This window comes from Tenrec ecaudatus, chromosome 2, assembly GCF_050624435.1.
Source record: "Tenrec ecaudatus isolate mTenEca1 chromosome 2, mTenEca1.hap1, whole genome shotgun sequence".
NCBI classification, from domain to species: Eukaryota; Metazoa; Chordata; class Mammalia; order Afrosoricida; family Tenrecidae; genus Tenrec; species Tenrec ecaudatus.
The window spans coordinates 206,492,844-206,510,695 of record NC_134531.1 but is presented as its reverse complement, the minus strand read 5'-3'; the positions used below and the strand labels follow the sequence as shown (position 1 = coordinate 206,510,695).

The 17,852-nt window shown below is 54.7% G+C and overlaps 1 protein-coding gene across 4 annotated transcripts in view; it reads right to left on the bottom strand.

Moving 5' to 3' along the window:
- Window positions 1-17,852, bottom strand: part of MCM3AP (minichromosome maintenance complex component 3 associated protein) — a 32,487-nt gene that overhangs the window by 12,300 nt on the left and 2,335 nt on the right. For 3 of the 4 annotated variants that reach the window (XM_075542182.1, XM_075542179.1, XM_075542178.1), the window contains exons 3-20: window positions 17,540-17,760; window positions 15,264-15,342; window positions 14,932-15,076; window positions 12,120-12,307; window positions 10,224-10,363; window positions 9,140-9,337; window positions 8,203-8,471; window positions 6,689-6,851; window positions 5,903-6,063; window positions 5,443-5,687; window positions 4,977-5,179; window positions 4,146-4,246; window positions 3,289-3,399; window positions 3,027-3,140; window positions 1,372-1,524; window positions 926-1,123; window positions 305-373; window positions 76-210 (exon numbers count right to left, since the gene is read on the bottom strand). In XM_075542182.1, the coding sequence (XP_075398297.1) occupies window positions 76-210; window positions 305-373; window positions 926-1,123; window positions 1,372-1,524; window positions 3,027-3,140; window positions 3,289-3,399; window positions 4,146-4,246; window positions 4,977-5,179; window positions 5,443-5,687; window positions 5,903-6,063; window positions 6,689-6,851; window positions 8,203-8,471; window positions 9,140-9,337; window positions 10,224-10,363; window positions 12,120-12,307; window positions 14,932-15,076; window positions 15,264-15,342; window positions 17,540-17,760 (2,893 nt within the window). The remainder of the gene's footprint in view (window positions 1-75; window positions 211-304; window positions 374-925; window positions 1,124-1,371; window positions 1,525-3,026; window positions 3,141-3,288; window positions 3,400-4,145; window positions 4,247-4,976; window positions 5,180-5,442; window positions 5,688-5,902; window positions 6,064-6,688; window positions 6,852-8,202; window positions 8,472-9,139; window positions 9,338-10,223; window positions 10,364-12,119; window positions 12,308-14,931; window positions 15,077-15,263; window positions 15,343-17,539; window positions 17,761-17,852) is intronic. The other variant, XM_075542180.1, reaches the window with a different exon arrangement.

The window sequence follows — 17,852 nt, the reverse complement described above, 5'->3', positions numbered from 1 at the left end:
AGTGAGCGACACCCCCTCCCCCAACTCCTCGTTATGGACCCCTCAGAGTCCCCACCTGCTCAGGGGCTACCTGACCTGCTGGAACTCCCTGAGGGCAGGTCTTCTTCATCAGGCAGCACCAGCACCAGCTTCCAGAACATGTGCTCCTGCCACTCAGGAAGGTGCTGGGCCACAAGGGTCGGCAGGTCCAGAGGTGCCCACGCCTTCTCTCTGCCGGGGAAGAACACTGCAGTGAGCTGGCCCGGGCTCAGGCGGTCTTGGACGGGGCCAGGCCAGGGCAGCCACCCCCGAGGCTGAGACCCACCTCAGCAGCTGCTGGTGGAAGTGCTGAACCTTCATGCGGTGAGCAGCAGTGTCCCTGAGCTGCTTCAGTCTGCAGAGAGAGTTCACACCTTCCCAAAGGCCCAGGCAAGGGGGACGGAGCTGGCTGGGAGCGGCCAGGAGGGCCACCCACGCAGACAGGGGTGCGCCCGTGTGCACAGTGGGATGTGTGCAGGCATCGGGAAAGGACGACCGGGAGGGGAGAGGGATTTATGGGCTGTGTCGAGGGAACCTTCGGTGTGGGAAAAGCGAACTGCAGCGGGGACTTGAGAGGAGCAGAAGGGCTAGGAGACTGAGCAGGCCTGGAGCACGGGGCGAGGCCGGGGCCTCACCAACCAGAGGGGAAGCCTGGGAGAAATACAAGCTCAGTGTGGGACTGCAGTGTTCCCGAGGAAGGGGTGCATGACATGTGGGTCAGCCTCCCGAGACCGCAGGGAAGGGCAACCCCAGGCACGCAGCGCGCAGGGGGCCTCACTGTCTGAGGACCCCACGTATCAGTCCAAACACAGGGTCACTTATCCTCACTTATCGTCAAGTGTGGGACTGAGGCAGGGCTGACTGAGGGGTGGGTGACTGGGAGAAGCTGTGGGGAGCGGGCACTGACCTAGTGCAGGAGATGCCCATTTTGCCTGCATGGCCCAGGTTCAGGAGGCCCCGGGCCAGATTCTCCGCAGTGATGGGGCACTCAGCACTTGGGGCCAGGGTCCTCAGCCGGTTGGTGATGTCCACACCACAGGGGGCAGCAGGGAAGGCCTGCATCTGGCGCCTCAGCTTCTTCCGGGCCGCCACAGCGTCCCTCCACCTGGGGACACAGCCACCTGAAGTCACCTTGGACCAGAACAAACGCAGGGAGCACAGCTTTCCTGGTCAAGCATTCAGGTTCCCATGTATAGGAATGTGCGCGCGTGTGGTGTGTGTGGAAGAGTAACCCCAGTAGCCTAGAAGGGGGGCGCGGCTGTTGTAAATGCTGGCGGGTCCTTATCACTGCCCAAAAGGCTGGCCCTTGTTCTCTCCATTAGGGAGCAGCAGCACCTGGAGGCACAGACTCACCGCTGTAGATACTTGCAGAAGCACCGAAGTTCCTGAAGGGTCTCCTTTGCTGTCTGCAAGGTTTCTTCGTCCACGAATAAGTCTGCCAAGTGGGCAGAGACATCCTCGCAGCAGCGCTCCAGCCGGGCCCGCTGGTCGGCCTCCAGCGCACACCTAGGCAAGGACACAGACCTGGGCCAGTGAAGGCGAAAGAACAAAATGGTCCCAGGGGCTATGTGGAGGGCTCACGGCTGAAAACACCACCGCCCCGGGAGCTGATTTCAACTCAGGGCGACCTGAGAGGGCGGGGTGAGGCTCTGAGAGGGAGCGCTTTCCGGGGCAGAAAGCAACACGTGTTCTCCTGTGCAGCAGCTGGTGCTGCCACGCACGGCCTGTAATCACTGCGCTGCCGGGGTTTCCTACAGCACGTGGGGGGCCAGTGGTAGCCCTGAAAACTGTTGAAAAATCAGCCTTGGCCATAATAAACGAATCGGACAACTTAGTATTTATATGAACTTTGAGGCAACCGCCAAACACGAGACACTTGGAATTAATAAGTGTCACAAGTCCAGGCTTTTGAGCTGGGTGCCTGTGGTCATTCTGTGGGGCTCTTGGGGAGACGCTTCACAAGCTCCTGAACTCTAGGGTACCCAGGGGACGTGGTCAAGGGCACTGAGCCACAAGCTCCAGGAGTTTCCCAAGCAAGGTGTGCTCCCACAGCCATCGCTGGGGGCCGGAGCTACGCGGGTCAAGCTTCTGGCACTTTCCATGCACGTCACATACGAGCGCCAGTTGAACCGGCTCCTGCTGGCCTCTCCTGGGATGAAAACACGGTTATCTGTCTCCTCTGTGTCCCAGGCTTCCACCCAAGTGTGGAAGGTAAGTTCCAACTAACAAGGCAGGAGGTGGCACCCGTTGGCGGATCATTCAGCCGCTTCATGGCCCAATAGTGCAGAACAGTGATGCTGGCCAGTATGGTCCCAATCCACTCTTCAACTCTGGGCCCACAGGGGCTCACACGTGAAAAGGGGTCCTGTATACCCAGGGGCCGCTTCCCTGTGAATCCTGGCCCAAACCAGGGTCCACGTCGTGACACAGGGCTCGGTGAGACACCATCAGGATCTTTCACCACGTAAACGTGGAAAGGCTCTGTCCCTCTTGAAAGCAGTAAGGGTGGTGGCTGGCGTGGAGAAGATGCCGTGGGGCCTCCCTTGTCTGGTACAGGGTCAGATGGAGGGGAGGAAAGCTGAGGGCAGAGGGCGGTCCTGCTTCATTCCCCAGGGTGACACACACACATGCACACAGCACAAGATGGTGTTTTCCATTCGGCTATCCAAAAGACACACCTCTTTCTCAAATGTAGCTAAAACCCGGCTATTCTGAACTGTACCTGGACCTGTGCAGAATGGACCATGGTCCAGCTGAGGGGTCAGCAAACTTTTGAGCTGGAAGAGCCAATTCTGCACTTCCCAACAATTTAAAATTTACTTGGGAGTCATAGATACGTTTTACAAAACAAATGAAATCACCACTATCTAAATATCCTTTCAACTTGACTTCAGAGCCACCTGTGTGCACCAAAAGAGCCGACGCGGCTCGAGAGCTGAAGCTTGCCGCCCGGGGTCTAGCTGATACACCTTGCCCGACCCAGCTGGCCCCGTGCATGCTCCCCTCACCTGAGCTCCTGGGCTGCAGTCTCGCGGACACATTCTGTGACCACTGCCTCCATCAGCTCAACAGCCAGGCCCTGGCTCAGCTGAGATAAAAGCAGCTCTCGCTCCTGTTTCAGTCTGAAGTGGAACACAAAACAGGAGGGTGTCATCTGAGCGTCAGAGGAAGGTCGTCATCGGGAAGCTGTCAGTGGAGACGCAGGCCCGTCCCTGCTGCCCCACGGGGCTCCCTGGAGTTTCCCTGTTTGAGCCTGGGTCCCACACTCACCTTTCCTGCTCCTGCTCCGCCTGCACCTCGCTCATACCCTCAGCTGCAGCAGCCCTCAGAATGTCCTCAGTGGCAGCCCCCAGCAGCTCGCCCAGCGCCACCGCGGATGCCCTGGCAGAGAAGATGTCAGGAAGTCAAACAGCTGACCGCGAAGCTCAGGGTGGCGGGGGCTGCTTCTAAACACGGGGCATGAGCACGTGGGCCCAGGCTGAGTTTCACTCCCTCAGTGGCTCTCGCCTTTAAGGAGGTCCCCGTCTGGGACTCACAGGCACACAGAGCAATAGCACTGGCCTCACCGAGCCTCCAGGTGCACTGGGAGCTTTAGAAGGCGCTCGGAACCCTGAGCAACACCTGACTTAATTGCTTGAGAGCTCAGAAAACATGCTGATGAGCAAACCCGCTGCTGCTGCTGCGAGCAGAGACAGAGGAGAGTACTTTAAGCTTGCATTCACAGTTTGCAGCGCTTAAAGGAATGTCGTCTTTGTGTAAAATGCATGGAGCACACAACATCTAGAGGGATTTGCACATACCACAGTATAAAGGAAACGGGCCTTAGCCCAAGAGCAAATAAGTGAGTGCTTTCAATTTTCATAGGGAACGGACTCGTTTTCAATTCTAGATTTTTTTACTCACGGTCTATTTCGTTTTAAGAAAATGGGCTTTAAAGCTGTAACGTTAATCAACTGACGTGCTCAAAAAGCACACTCGAGGAAACTACAAGCCAATGGAGGGTGAGGGTCAGGAACACAGAGGCGACGCCAGCCCAGTCCCAAGGAGAGGCCACACTCAGGGCTGGGCTGGCCCTGAGCGCACCTTTCGAGAGACGGCAGGAGGAGAAGCTGGTGGGAACCACTCACCCAAGGGCCGTGGCTGCGTACTCCGCCCCGAGGGTGCCGACCTCCTCACAGTCCCTCTGGAGAACCTCCTGGATGATCTCATCCATTACCTGTGCAATGTCCTAGACAGGCAGGCAGGCAGGCAGACAGACAGACAGACGCACGGCTCAGCAACAGGCAGCGCAGCATGCTGACCAGCCTCCCCACATCTCCAAACCCCGAGTCACAGTAACCAGGCAACCCAGAAGCCTGCAGAACTGAGACTGTCAGTCAAAGGGGGACGCAGGGCCCCACCTGGGCATCACTGAGCGCAGACCGCATCGTCCTGGGACAGAGCACGACCGCACGGCTGCACTCGACAATAAGCCCCACCTGGCCCCGACCAGCTCCTCTTCACCCTTGACACCCTCCCTTCTGTGGCTATGCTTCAATCTGGGGACCCTGACCCTGGCAGCACCGGGCTACTGTCAATCACAGACAGACGAGAGCCTGCGGGCAGCTCAGCCCTAAGCCCGTCTCGGTCCTTCTCTCCGTAACTGCCCTGTACAGCGCTGCCTAACGGGGAAGCGGAGGGCGCAAGTCTGCAGTGTTGAATGGATGGCCAGTGCAGGTTGGCATCAACCTTTAACAAGGGCATCTGCTGCTACATCGTAATACTCCTCAGCTCACTGCAAAGCCTCCAAGGCAGTCACTATCACACAAGTCCCCTTCCTTGACGCCTCAGTGGGTGCGAAGCCCGCAGAGTGTCCTGTGCGCTGAGACTCCGACACCATGCGGAGGTCAATCACAGACACCCACACAACACACAGAACCAGTCAAAGCACAGAAAATGCGAATCCCAAAGGCTCCTACCGAGTCAGAGTACACAGGAGGCGCCATTCTCGGAGGCAGTGGCTCCGGCTGTGTCGGGGGCTGGAAGAGGCCTGGGGCCACAACAGAGGAGGGGGCTGGAAGGCGAGGCAGAGATCCAGGCAGGGCCATGTGGGCCAGTGGCTGCGGGAGCAGCCCAGGCAGGGGCATGGTGGGCTCAGGGCGACGCTCTTCTTTCCCATCACCTGCAGGAAGCAAGGAAATGCAGGGCTTGGGGTGGGGAGATAACTCAAGCGGCTGGGCAGCACCACCGAGATGGAATCCACAATCAGGGATGAGGTGGGGACCGGGGTGGGGTGGGTGGTGGTGGTCTCCAGAGCCAGTCAGCATGGCCGGTTTTAAAAGACTGAGTGATCCCTGGGTCATGTTCACACACTCTGCCCGCAAACCACCAAGGGAGGCTTCAGGGAACCCACAGTCAGCCCCCACCTGACCATACCCCACTCACCAGTGGCCTCTGTGGCAGGTCTCTGGGGGCTGGGGACTGGCTCCACCACCAAGCTCTCCCCTACATACTTGTTCTGGGAATTGAAGCTGCACATAGGTGTGTGGCTAGGGGCAGGGGGCAGGGGCCCCCCATTCACAATCTCCCCAATAGACACCATCAGCTTCTGGGTGACGAACACTGACTTCTTGGCCTTGGTCAAGCCCTCTGGTTCCAGGAAAGCCGACCGGTTTAGCTCAACATAGCTGCTGAGTTCCAAAGAAACAGAGGCATGTCACAGACAGAAAACGCATGCCCTCGGCCGGGCCGGCAGGGGAGCAGCACGCTCTGCTCAGGCTGGGGGATACCATGCAGGAGGGCAGCTCCCCTGGGCTGCGGGGCTTGGAGGAACTCCAACACAGGAGTGAGAGGCCCACACAGGCAGGCCAGTGTCCGGCCCTCCCTTCCCTGCGCCAGCGCTCACCCTTCAGAAACAGTCAGGCCATGGAGGCTGAGGAAGTCCACAGCCTCATCCCCGTCTTGAAAGAGTAGCATGCGCACCACGTTGTCCAGGGGGAAGGCAGTGGCCCGCTGCGTGCTCACCGTATAGGCCACATTGAGTGCCCTGAGCGCATCTTTACGGATCTGCAAGGAAAAGCCCACTGGACCTATGCACACACCAAACCTCGCCCCTGCCACAGCATTAAGTGTGTGAAACAGGGCGGCCTCTTCCCGTTGGGACCTAGCCAAAGGGCCCCACTGTGGGAGCTGCCTGCACAGGGGCAGGGTGCTCTGGGCAGTGGGGTGAGAGGTGGATGGGCTGCTCCAGGATTACTGAGGCCCCACAGTGGGAGTTGCAGGTAAGTCCAGGAAGGCTGAGCCCACAGAGGTTGACACCGTGCGATGCTCACTGAATTTGAGCCAGGTCTTCCTGAGGGCCAGGGCAGACTGTGCCAGGTGCTGGGGCACTCACTGAGGCAACCTCAGCAACAGCCGGCTTACACCAAACATCTAGATGAGCATTACTGGACCCTTCAAGCGGAAGGATTTAGTTTTTTTATGGAAGACCTCAGAGCTGAATTCCTCTAACATCCTACAGACTTCTCTAAGCACCAAGACAGGACCCCGACACACCGCCATCCCGGCAGTGTACAGTAGTAAGACGGGAGCCCCAGGCCCCACAATGCTCCCGGGAGAGAGGTGCACCCAACAGCACGCTGGACCACAGGCCGCTTTCTTCCCGTTTTGCAAGCACACCCACAGCACTCACCTGATTAAAGTAGCAATGTAAAAGGCAAGCGTTCAGGTAAGATGTAGACTGGACCAGTTTGAAAAACCGCACAAAGTTATTACTGTTGAGCGCAGCGAAGGCTTGGACGGCAAAGTTCACCTCGGGGGAGTTTCGAACAGCTGCGGAGAACTGCTGCACTTCTCTGGTAATGAGGACAAAAAGGACGGCGGCGTTCAGGAAAACGAGACAACAGTGGCGAGGATGCGCCGTACGGGCACAGAGCCCGTGCTGGGGATTTCTTGGACAAGTACCAGACTCGTCAAGTACACCCCGACGCAGCGACCCGTACAGGAGGACACCCAAGACTACAACTTCCGGGACCAGGCGGCTTCACCTTTCTTCCTCAAGGCTGCCGGGTGTGAACCACTGACCCCAGAGCACCGCCAGGAAACCTAGGATGACCATCCCCAAGCCCCATTCTAGGCACATAGCAAGAGCTCACACGGACACCAGTCAGCCCATGTGTCGAGCAACTACGTGAGGGGGACACATGCACACAGGAGAGGACCACGCAGCCACAAAGAAAGGGAGTCCTGATGTACAACACTGTGACACGGGCCACGCTTAAAAAGCAGCCAAACACACGAGGACCCCAGGGATATGAAATACTTAGACTTGGCAAATCTAGACACAGCCGTGGGAACATGGTTACGAGAGACCTGGGGACAATGAGCTTCCATTAAAAGTTATGAAGAAATGGAATCGGGTTACAGTCACAAAACATGGTGGACACGGTGTAACTGCACTGTGCATGTAAAACTGTTTGAAATGGAACAAGGGTGTTACATGTATTTTCACAATTAAGAAAAAAAAAGGAAGCCCGGACTTATCCCTTAACTACCATATATACTTGAGTATAAGCTGACCCGAATATCAGCCGGGGAACGTAATCTCACCACAAACACTGCATTAAAAATGTGCGGAAAAACTGAGCGTATACACAAGTATATATGGTAGTTTACTTCCATGTTTGCATTTAAAACTTAACGTCAGTTACATATCTAGACAGAGATAAGTTGGGGTGGAGTCGGGGGGAGAGACTAGGTGTAAAAGGATTTTCTGGCTCCCTTTTACTACTAGTTCACCCGAGAGGAAAAACCAGCATCTCAGCCAAGAGGAGACAGTGACTTATGATAACACGATCCGGCAAGGCTCCTCCTCCAGCCTGTCTGAACGCCCAGACTTCGGACATGGCACCCAGCTCAGACCTGCCCACCTGCTGCTTCTGCTCAGCAGGAAACCCATTTCCCATCCTGACCCACTGGCACAACAAAAACCAAGGCTTGTCCTCCCTCCATGCCCGTGGTCTCTGGGGAGGGGGGTGGGCCCAGACCCCCAGCCTCGATGACCTATGTGGGAAGCCTAGATTACTATGTAGCATTTGATGCCGGAGCCAGCTCACTTCCATCACCTCACCACCTTCAGAAAGCACTCTGCGGTCGAATCTTGCCTTTCAACACCCCTGGGAGTCAGCCCCTCCCGGGACGCCTCACCTCAGGATGTCCCCCTTGTTGAGGTTGAGCAGTACATTGTAGCCCTGGAACTCCGCCTCGCCAGCACAGGAGACGCCCTTGTTGCGCAGGTCCTGGTACATCTCCTTCAGACTCTGCAGGCACTTGGTCATGTTCTCGTTGTTGATCTTGGCGTCGAAGGAGGACATGGGCTCCTCACACATGAAGTGGGCACAGTGGATGTGGAACCGCATGCACTTCTCAATCAGGGACACTGTCAGGGGGTCGCACAGGTGCTGCTGCGTGATGTCCTAGCCACAAGCAAGGGAGAAGGCACGTACGTGTACACCCCCCCCATGTACATCACACACACAAGCACACATACACCGCACATAATGCATGCTCACACACCACGCGCATGTACAGGAGTCACAAATACACCTCACATCCACGCACAAAACCCGATGTGCTTATACAAAAACACCTAAGGTGAATTCCTCATACACACACGCACACACCTTTATTCATACACGTGAGTACCTCATTAGTATGCACACCTGATGATACGTGTGACTCTCCTACAGGCATGCGCCATGTTTCATGCAGAGAGTTAGCTTATAGAAAAAGCACGGCTCCTGATCGCCGCGTCTTACTGTGCAGTTTGAAACAACGGCCCCAGGCCCGTTCTCATGGAACGCGGTCACGATGAGAAACCACAGGCTCTGATGCCGTGGGGTGGACTCTGAGCCGGCCTGGGGCTGCAGAGGGAAACTGCTCCGCAGAGCTTCCAACGGCCAGGCTGGTTTTCTGAGGCACCCTGGGTGGGTTTGAACTGCCAGCCTTTCAGAGAGGGGGGGGGGGTTTAAAGCCCTTGGCTGTCCCACCACCACGGGACTCCTGAGATGAAACATCACTGAGTAAAAGGAAAGGATGTACCGACTCCCATTTGGTATCTGACCACATCCCAGTATCTTCTGACCTTCCGAATGCCCCGTGTCCGGTTCCACACGAAGTCGTACCAGTCGCGCAGGCTGCCCTCCTTCTGGTCCATGATCTGGGTCACCAGGTAATCCATGGTCCTGCTGAGCACTGCTGAGGGCCGCAGCTCATGCGGCAGGGGCTCCTCCTGATCGGCTGAGGACCGACTATACTCCTTCACAGCTGCCGCATGGTCCACCTGGGGCATCAGGGCAGAGGCTGCTCTCGTGGGACGGTCCCAGCCAGCATCTAGGAAAGCTACGCCTCTCTGGCTTGAAGCCCCTTTCCCAGCTGCTGCAGCCTGCACCTCAGCCTGGACACTGCACAGTGCTACCAAGAGCTGTCAACCCACTCTCTCAGCCACGGAGTCCATCCCAACTTACGGGCCCTAGCCGAGTGGGAAGAACCGCCCCTCCTGTGGGTTTCTAGACTAACTCTTTATAGGAGGAGAAAGCCCGTCCTTCGCAGAGCAACTGGTCATTTCAAACTGCTGACCTTGAGGATAACTAGGGCTCCTCAACACACACACCAGCTGCTCAAGCTGCCTTGCCAGAGCTGCCCGAGTGAGACCTAGAGGCAGGCTCCAACGGACAGGGTGTCACAGCCGCCCTCGGGGCACACATGGCTCACGCTCAGGGTTGCATTTTAAAAAGCCTTCCTGCTTTTCCAAATTCAGAGACAAACTTTTGGCAGTTAGGACGAGGAGTTCAGATGAGCGGCAATCAAGTTGAGACGGCAGTGCTCCAAAGTACACAGGGTGACAAATCAAGGACATCGCGGGATGCTCTCGTTCCAATCCCAGAGCATGTCTCCAGCGGCCAGAAACACCATGGGGACAGGGGTGCAGACTAAGAGGAATGGGAGCAGCAGGGCACAGGAGGGGCATGGCCACTGCCCCAGAGGTCTGGGTGCTGCACCTGTCCCTGTGCAGAGGCCAAGGATGAGTGAACACCCACCTCAGGGGGAGGCATGGCCATGGGCCTGGGCACGGGCAGCACTGGCAGAAAGTCAGCCTGGCCCAGCCTGGCTGTGCACGCCCCGGACAACGGAGGGTCTGGAGAGGACTGGGTAGCTGTGGCGCCCACCTGGTCTGTCCCAGGGATCACTTCAAACACACTCAGCTGGCTCCGCGTCTCCCGCATGTACCGCTCTTTCTCAGGACACATATCCGGGCACGTCCCAACAAAAGTCCTCGCCTTGTCCAGGTCTGTCCTCCTCACCCGAGCTAGGGAGTCAAGGGAAGAGTAAACACTCCCACACAGTCTGGGACCCACCTTCCGTGCATGTTCCTAACAGTCAGAAGGATACAGGATTTCTTAAAAGGGTCAAAAAAAAGAGGACTTGATGCAAAGGGCTTAAGTGGAGAGCAAATGTTTTGAGAATGATGAGGGCAAAGAATGTACAGATGTGCTTTACACAATTGATGTATGTATGGATTGTGATAAGAGTTGTATGATCCTCCAATAAATCACAAAAGGCTAAGGAAGAAATGCTTCCCAAGTGGACTCAGAACAATGGAAGGGAAACCTTTGTGTGACGGGGTTCTAGGCTCACAGAGACCCCAGGGGTGACCATTCCCAAATGTAGCTCTGCATGCACCCCACACCCTCAGGCCAGATTCCGGGGGGGAGCCCCATTTGCAGGTAGGAACACCAGGGTGTCTCACAAATCCTACAATGACCTCAATGATGCTGCAGCACCCCATTTGTTAAAGGGGTTAATTTGCTAAATGTAAGTAGTCAAAATCCACCAGGATTCTGAAATGCGGTTTTATCATTGCATCGTTTTTTTTAAACGTACTGGAATCCCAAAGTGCAAGTTAACTGGGACCTGAACTGAGGAGATAAACCAAGGTTATAAACAACTCATACTTAAGAGTTACAAAAGAATCGTTTAAATGGAATGGAATGCAACTCAACTCTACACACACGCGCGCGCGCACTTTCCCTCTTGTACAAATGCAGCACCTTGCTTTCTTCACTTGACCACGAATCTAATCAACCCACTGCCCTCCCCAAAGGAGCCATTCTGTTTACAGCTGGCTGGGATCCCAACCTGTGAAAATAACTCTACCTTCACCAGTGCCCACTGAACAACATTCTGGGGTCTCCAACCTTTCTCTGTCACAAGCAACCTTTACAAGACTCACTCAGGTGCGCAGGTCTGTCTGTGAGACAGAAGCCTAGAGGTAGAAAGTCAACCAAGGCCAGGCTCCTCTCTATTTCTGAGTTTGCATGTCCACCCTCCCACTCCTCCTCCTCAGGGGCAGCTGTGGGGTTGTATGCAGCCTCCCCAATGCACCGCTAAGTCTCCAAAATTTCACAGGTGAGAAATCTACCATATATACTCTAATATATGCTGGCCCAATGACCAGCCAAGGCACCTAATGTTACCACAAAAACTCGGCTTACACCTGAGTATATATGGTACTCCTCTCACCAGAGGGGCTGGGGGGGCATCTCTCCAGCACATGCACGAGTCCGTTCCTGACACCTATCTGCTGCAACCACTGCAATAAAACCCTCACCCCCCCGTGTGACTGCCTAGTCCCTCAAGGCCCCTCTTCCACGGGGTTTTGGGCTTTTCTGACTGGTTCCTGGAGCTCCTTGCATACCAGGGGAGTGAGCTCTGTGGGTGATATGCTAGTGACAGATGTCCCCTGGCTTCACAGTCCTTTCTGAATGTGTGGTAATGTCTTCACACAGAAAGATGTCTCTTAGTCACGTGTGCTTTCTGTATTTCAAAAACTGGTCCTCTGCGTGGAGTCACTTACCAGGGTCTCTAGGCTTTATTTCAAACATGAAATCGGAGCCACCGTACCATGCCCCACATCGCTGCGTGGGCTGCTCACCCAAGGAAGAGCTGTGAACAGCAGGGCCGGGCGCTCCCCAAGAGACTGCTTCCCCAGGGGGGCTTGTTCACGTCAGAGACAGCGGGAAAGAATGTCTGCTCACAAAGACACGAATCCGTGAGGCTGTTACCTTGCCGCATGACCCGGTCCCTCTGGTCCAATAGGCGATACTTCTCCTCTGCAGTCTCGGCCACGGTGCCCAACAGGGCATTGAGAGAGGACACACAGAGCCCGAGAACCTCAGAGCTCTCGGGGGCAGAATCAAAGCGGTCACCGTCAAACTGGGAGCCCTTTAGGATGGGCTTCTTCACGGGAGAGCTGCAGAGCAACAGCACAGTCAGGTCCTCCCGTCCACTGGGAAGCTACCTCCCGCCACTCACCCGGCGTCCTGCCACCGCCCACAGCCTCCGCAGTGGAGAACCCACAAGCTGTGCAATGAGATGAACCTGCATTAATTGGGCTGAGTACAAAGCTATTAACTATGTTGTTCACTGTGGTTTCATAATTTTGAACTGTCTCATCATTTAAAAAAAATCAGGCGAGCCCCTTTAAGCACCTAAATGACCACTCAAAAATGTTTCTCAAAGAAATAAAATTCAGCCTGAAAAACACACCTTAACCCCACTCGTGCCCACACTCTTTCACACAGGGCTCCTCTGGGGAGGAGGATGTACTGAGAGAGCGGGGCACGCTCTTCTCAGTCCCCCTTCCAGCAGGCTGGCTCTCAGCAGTCAGTGGGCCTAGGCCTCGAGAAGATAGAAAAACCAGCTCCTCCAGGCTACGCCATGGACAGGGGAACAACTTGGTTGTTGGAGTCAATAACAAGGAGGAGATAGGGATCCGAGGTGGGTGGGGGTTGGGGAGGGAGGTTGTCGGAGCAACAGCAAATTAGCTAAGAGGTGGCACCAAGAGGCATAATTAAGGGGAAAGTGGCAGTGAGGCAGGAGGAAGGTAAAAGGAAACAGAGGAAGGACCAAGGAAGCAAAGCAATGGATAGCGGTATAAACATAGCGGTGTACATATGTATATACTTAATCCATAAAAACAGAGGTATTGGCCCATGTACATATATTTACATGGCAATACACTGAGGCAGGGGATGGACTTTGGACCTCTGCTCAAACCCTCTCTCAATACAAGAACACTCTGTTCTAACCAATCGGCAGTCTGAGATGTTCACCCTCCCGACACAATTGCTAAGACAAAAACAGGTGCATAAGCAAATGTGGTTGAGAAGGCAGATGGTGTCCAGCTATTAAAAGTAAAAGATGTAGCATCTGGGGTCTTAAAGGCTTGAAGTTACACAAGCTGCCATTCAGCAGAAAAGAAACAAGTAAATGGAGGAAGCACACTTCTGGTGCAATCATGAGGAGTCACGGGGACCAGGTACTAGGCATCAGCAGACACATAACAAACAAAAACATATTGTTGAGAATGAGGGTGCTGGAGCAGAGATCCAAAGCCCATCTGTAGACAGTGGAACTTTCTCCCCACAGAGGGGCCACAGGGAAGGGATGAGCACCAGGGTGCAGTAAAGCATCGATGAGACACACTATATTCCCCTGGTTCCTTGAGGCTTCCTCACCCCCCACTACCATGACCCCAGTGCAGCTTCTCAATTCAGACTAGACCAGAACATGTACACAGGTACAGAAACTCACGACACACAAACCCAGGAACAGAGTGGGAACAGTGATACCAGGAGGGTAGGGGGTAGAGGGGAAGAGGAAGGGAGAAAGGGGGAACGGATCACAATGATCAACACATAACCACACACCCCTCTACAGGGGGAAGAACAACAGAAGACATGGGGGAAGAGAGACAGCGAGATAAAACAACAACAATGTATCAGGGGGTTATGAGGGTAGGGGGCAAGAGGGGGTTAAAAACAACCGATACCAAGGGCTCAATAGAAAGTAAATGTCTAGAAAAGAATGAAGGCAACATATGTACAAACATGTCTGATTCAACTGATGTATAGATTGTGTTGCGTTGTATGAACCCCTAATAAAATGATTTTTTTTTTTTAAAAGAAAAACCAGCTCATCATGCAACACACCGAGAAAAACAGTAAACTGGGCAAAAGACCTGAAGACAACTCAGCAGGAAGCTCTGGTCACAGCGCAGTCAAGGAGGGGGGCTACGGGCAGTGCCCAAACGCGGTGGCTAAGGGAGAAAGAGCCAGCAAGCCGAGCCCACAGCGGAGCCAGCTTAGCCCGAGAGCTGTGTCGCCCCAGAGAGCACATGACCAGGGCCTTCACCCACACCCTGAGCTCCACGCCCAGTCACTGCGGATGGGCTTGTATTCCGAGTGGAAACACATGCTGCTAGAGGCCACGCACCCCCTCCACCTGCCCAGACAGCACCCTGGAACTCCAAGGAGGAAACAGCCCCAAGGAACACTCTGTGGCAAGGGCGGGGGGCGGGGGGTTGGGATGAGGCAGCTCCATAGGAGGGCTCTCACAGCCAAGGCCATGCTAAACAAAACAGAACAAGATAAACATCAATGCGTCTCCATCACCTCTATGGTCAGCGAGATCCAGAGTCAGAAACTCTCATGCAAATGCGCTGGTCTTGAGACCACCAGCCCCATCAGCCAAGCTTTCAAAGGGTCATTCCAGTTCTCATGCGGGCCCAGGGGCTGCTGAGCCCTCCCCTCCCACCACACCATACCCTGGGCTTGGGGGGACGGGCAGCCCAGAAAAACCCACAGCAGCAATGTGTTGTCTGCATCTCCCCGTACATCCCACAGCCCCACCAGCACCCCTCCTCAACTTCTCCTGCCCATGTGCTCTCTTGCCACTCCCCGCCCCCCGGCACATTGCCCTACATTCTACCCAGGCTCCACATGTGCCAGAGGCCAGGAACACATCCACCCCACCCCCACCCTTGGGAGTCTAGAACACCGAATGCCCTGGAGCACTGGGAAGGCTGGGCCTCACCTTTTACTCAGGAGGCCGCTGCTGCCTGCCACCCTGCTCACAGGCTTGCACAGGGGTGAGTGGGAGGATGCGTCCTCCCGGCCTGGGTTCGCGTCACTGTCACCTGGCTGCTTTTCTTTAGGGGTAAAGGGCTTCTTATTGGGACCTGAGGGCACAGAAGTCAGACAGAGTACACAATGGTATGCGTCATCTCATGCTGGACTTCGTATGACCTTTTTGAGAAAGCGAGGCCCCAAGAATCCACGATGAGAAACAAGGGGCCACCGCACCTCACCTATGAGGCCAGGGTGGAGGACAGGGCCGGCAGTCGGAAAGATTAACTGAAAACTCACTTGCTTTCTTCTTATGCCAGAAGATGGTCACGTCTTCATGCAGACTTTTCCCCTTCTTCCTCGCCAGGGCTGCAGATGCCTGGAAAACAGCCCCACGCCACAAATGAGGAGACACCACCACCGGAATGCAGAAAAGTCACATGCAGGGAGGACAGCCAAAAGGGTGGTCTGAGTGCGTGACAGAATCGGTAAGTGATGTGATGCCGCCCTTCCGAGAACCTTCAAGACCCAGGAGAAGACTGATGCCAAGACACATGAAGTTCTCTAAGGAACACCAGGTCCACTGATACAAGAAGATAGGCCCCTCCCCTTAAACTGTGAGCCAGTAGTGAAAGCCCTCAATTCTAGCCTCCCCATGGGTCCCTGGTGGCACAGGGGACGACCACGTGAGCTGCTAAGCACAAGGTCAGTGGTTCAAACTGCAGCCACACCCGGGAGGAGAACCAGGCAGTCTGCTTCTAAGAAGGCTCACAGCCTTGATAGCACACAGGGGCAGTTCAACTCCGTCCTACAGGGTTGCTGGCGTGAGTTTGGAGTTTGGTTTAAGCGTTTCAAACTGTGAGAGAATATATATCTCCGTGCTAAAACCAACCACTTGTGGTATTTCTGTTCTAACAACATTTGAAAACTTAGATGAGCGGTTCTCAACCTGTGGGCTGGGACCCCTTTGGGGGTTGAATGGCCCTTTCACAGGGGTCGTCTGATTCTTAACAGTAGCAAGATTACAGTGATGAAGTAGCAACGAAAGTAATTTTGTGGTTGGGGGGTCACCACCACATGAGGAACTGTATTGAAGGGTCGCAGCTTTAGGAGGGTTGGGAACCACTGACTTAAGAAAGTTGCTGTGCAAGCCAACTGGAGTCACTTGTACTGACTAGTAACTCGTGCACTTGTACCCCGACCTACACAACAGTCACGGTTGTCCAGTAGGACCAGATGTGCCCATTTTCAGCCTGTCTATACATTTTAGCCTGTCTGGATTTTTGTACTTAAAAAAAAACAAAACTTGTGGTGCAAATAGCTAGCGTACTCAGTGTTAACCAGAGAGTCTGGAAATTCAACTCCACTCAGCGTTGCCTCGGAAGAAAGGCCTGACAATCTACTTGCCAGAAATCAGCCACTGAAAATAGCTGGGGTGTAGTTTTGCTCTGATACCCGTGGGGTCATTACGAATTGGAACTTGAAGGTAACTGGTGAAACACAGTAAGGAGACTAATGTTAAACCAAAAAACACACGCAACGTAAATGCACTGCCAGCAAGTCGACTTCCGCTTATCGTGACCCTGTAGGGCAGAGCAGAACTGCCCCTTTGGTTCCCAGACTTTAACTCTTTCTGGCGCAGACAGCCTTCCCCTTCTCCCTCAGAGCGGCTGGTGGTTCAAACTGTTGATCTGGTGGGCGAGCAGCTCAGCGCATAGCCCACCACAGCAATGGATCACAACAAAATCTGTCTTCATCTTAAAAAGATGCTGCCCTTTTACCACAAAGCGAGGCCCCACCCCTGCCCCCAGAGAGAGACACTGCCACACCACTGTCACTCCTTCCCCCGTCTCAGCTTTACGGTGAACAAGTGCACCCACTCAGCCTCACTGGCTTTACACGAAGTGACTCTCATCTGATCACACACACAGAACTCAAGAGACCTCAGAGCCACACTGAAGCAAAAGCAGCTGTGGGGTGATGCACGTGGGAGAGCACCTACCAGAATATACACACAGCCACCTCTGTGCGGACACACCCACATGTGCGTCGACAAAGCCACGCTGGCAAAGCACGGCGAGACAAGGGAGCTAAGCTGTGTTTGTAATAATGAGTTCTCTACGATGACAACCTTGTCGTACAACTTTAAGTTTTCAGCTTCAACTGGAAGAGTAGGCACATTACAGCAGCCCCTCCCCCACCAGAGTTGGGGTTGGGAGAGAGAAACAATGTTAAAAGACGAGGAATGCTACTCATTACCAAGTACTAAAAATTAGCCTCATGGCTCCCATAAACATGAGCTAGATTAAAAGACGAAAAACGGAGCCAGGTATGTGTGTGCGCACACATAGCCGTGGTACCTGTGAGGGTGGACCGTCCCTTAAGGGGCACACCAGCCTTTCCGTTTGTGACCACCAGCTTACCCTGGGGCCACCAAGCCTCCTTGAAGAACGGAGAAACTGGGCGGGTGGGTGGTGGCTTTTGTTAGGTGCCATGGAGTCAGTTCCGACCCACAGCAGTGGGCGGTGTTAAAAATGTAAACCTAGGGCAACAGGTGGCAAGTTGGAGGGACTCACATGATTGAAGAAATACACGACAGCGAGCTTTTTGCTGCGCCTGGTATAGACTCGTTGCACTTTGGCGATTTTGTTGAAGTGTTTCTCCAGAATGGACCTGTCATTGAGATAATCGGGGATGTTCTTGCACTGGATGGCCGTCAATTCCGCAGAGGACACGCCCCCGAGACTGTCGGTGCTCTCCCCTCTTTTCCTCGACGCTGGAGTCCCTCGTAGAGAATCTGGGGGGACCAGAAAACCGGCATCAAGCATTAACGAGGCATTACCTCTGCAAAAACAAAGGAAGCAGCTTTGCTTGCTGTTGAGATCTGCT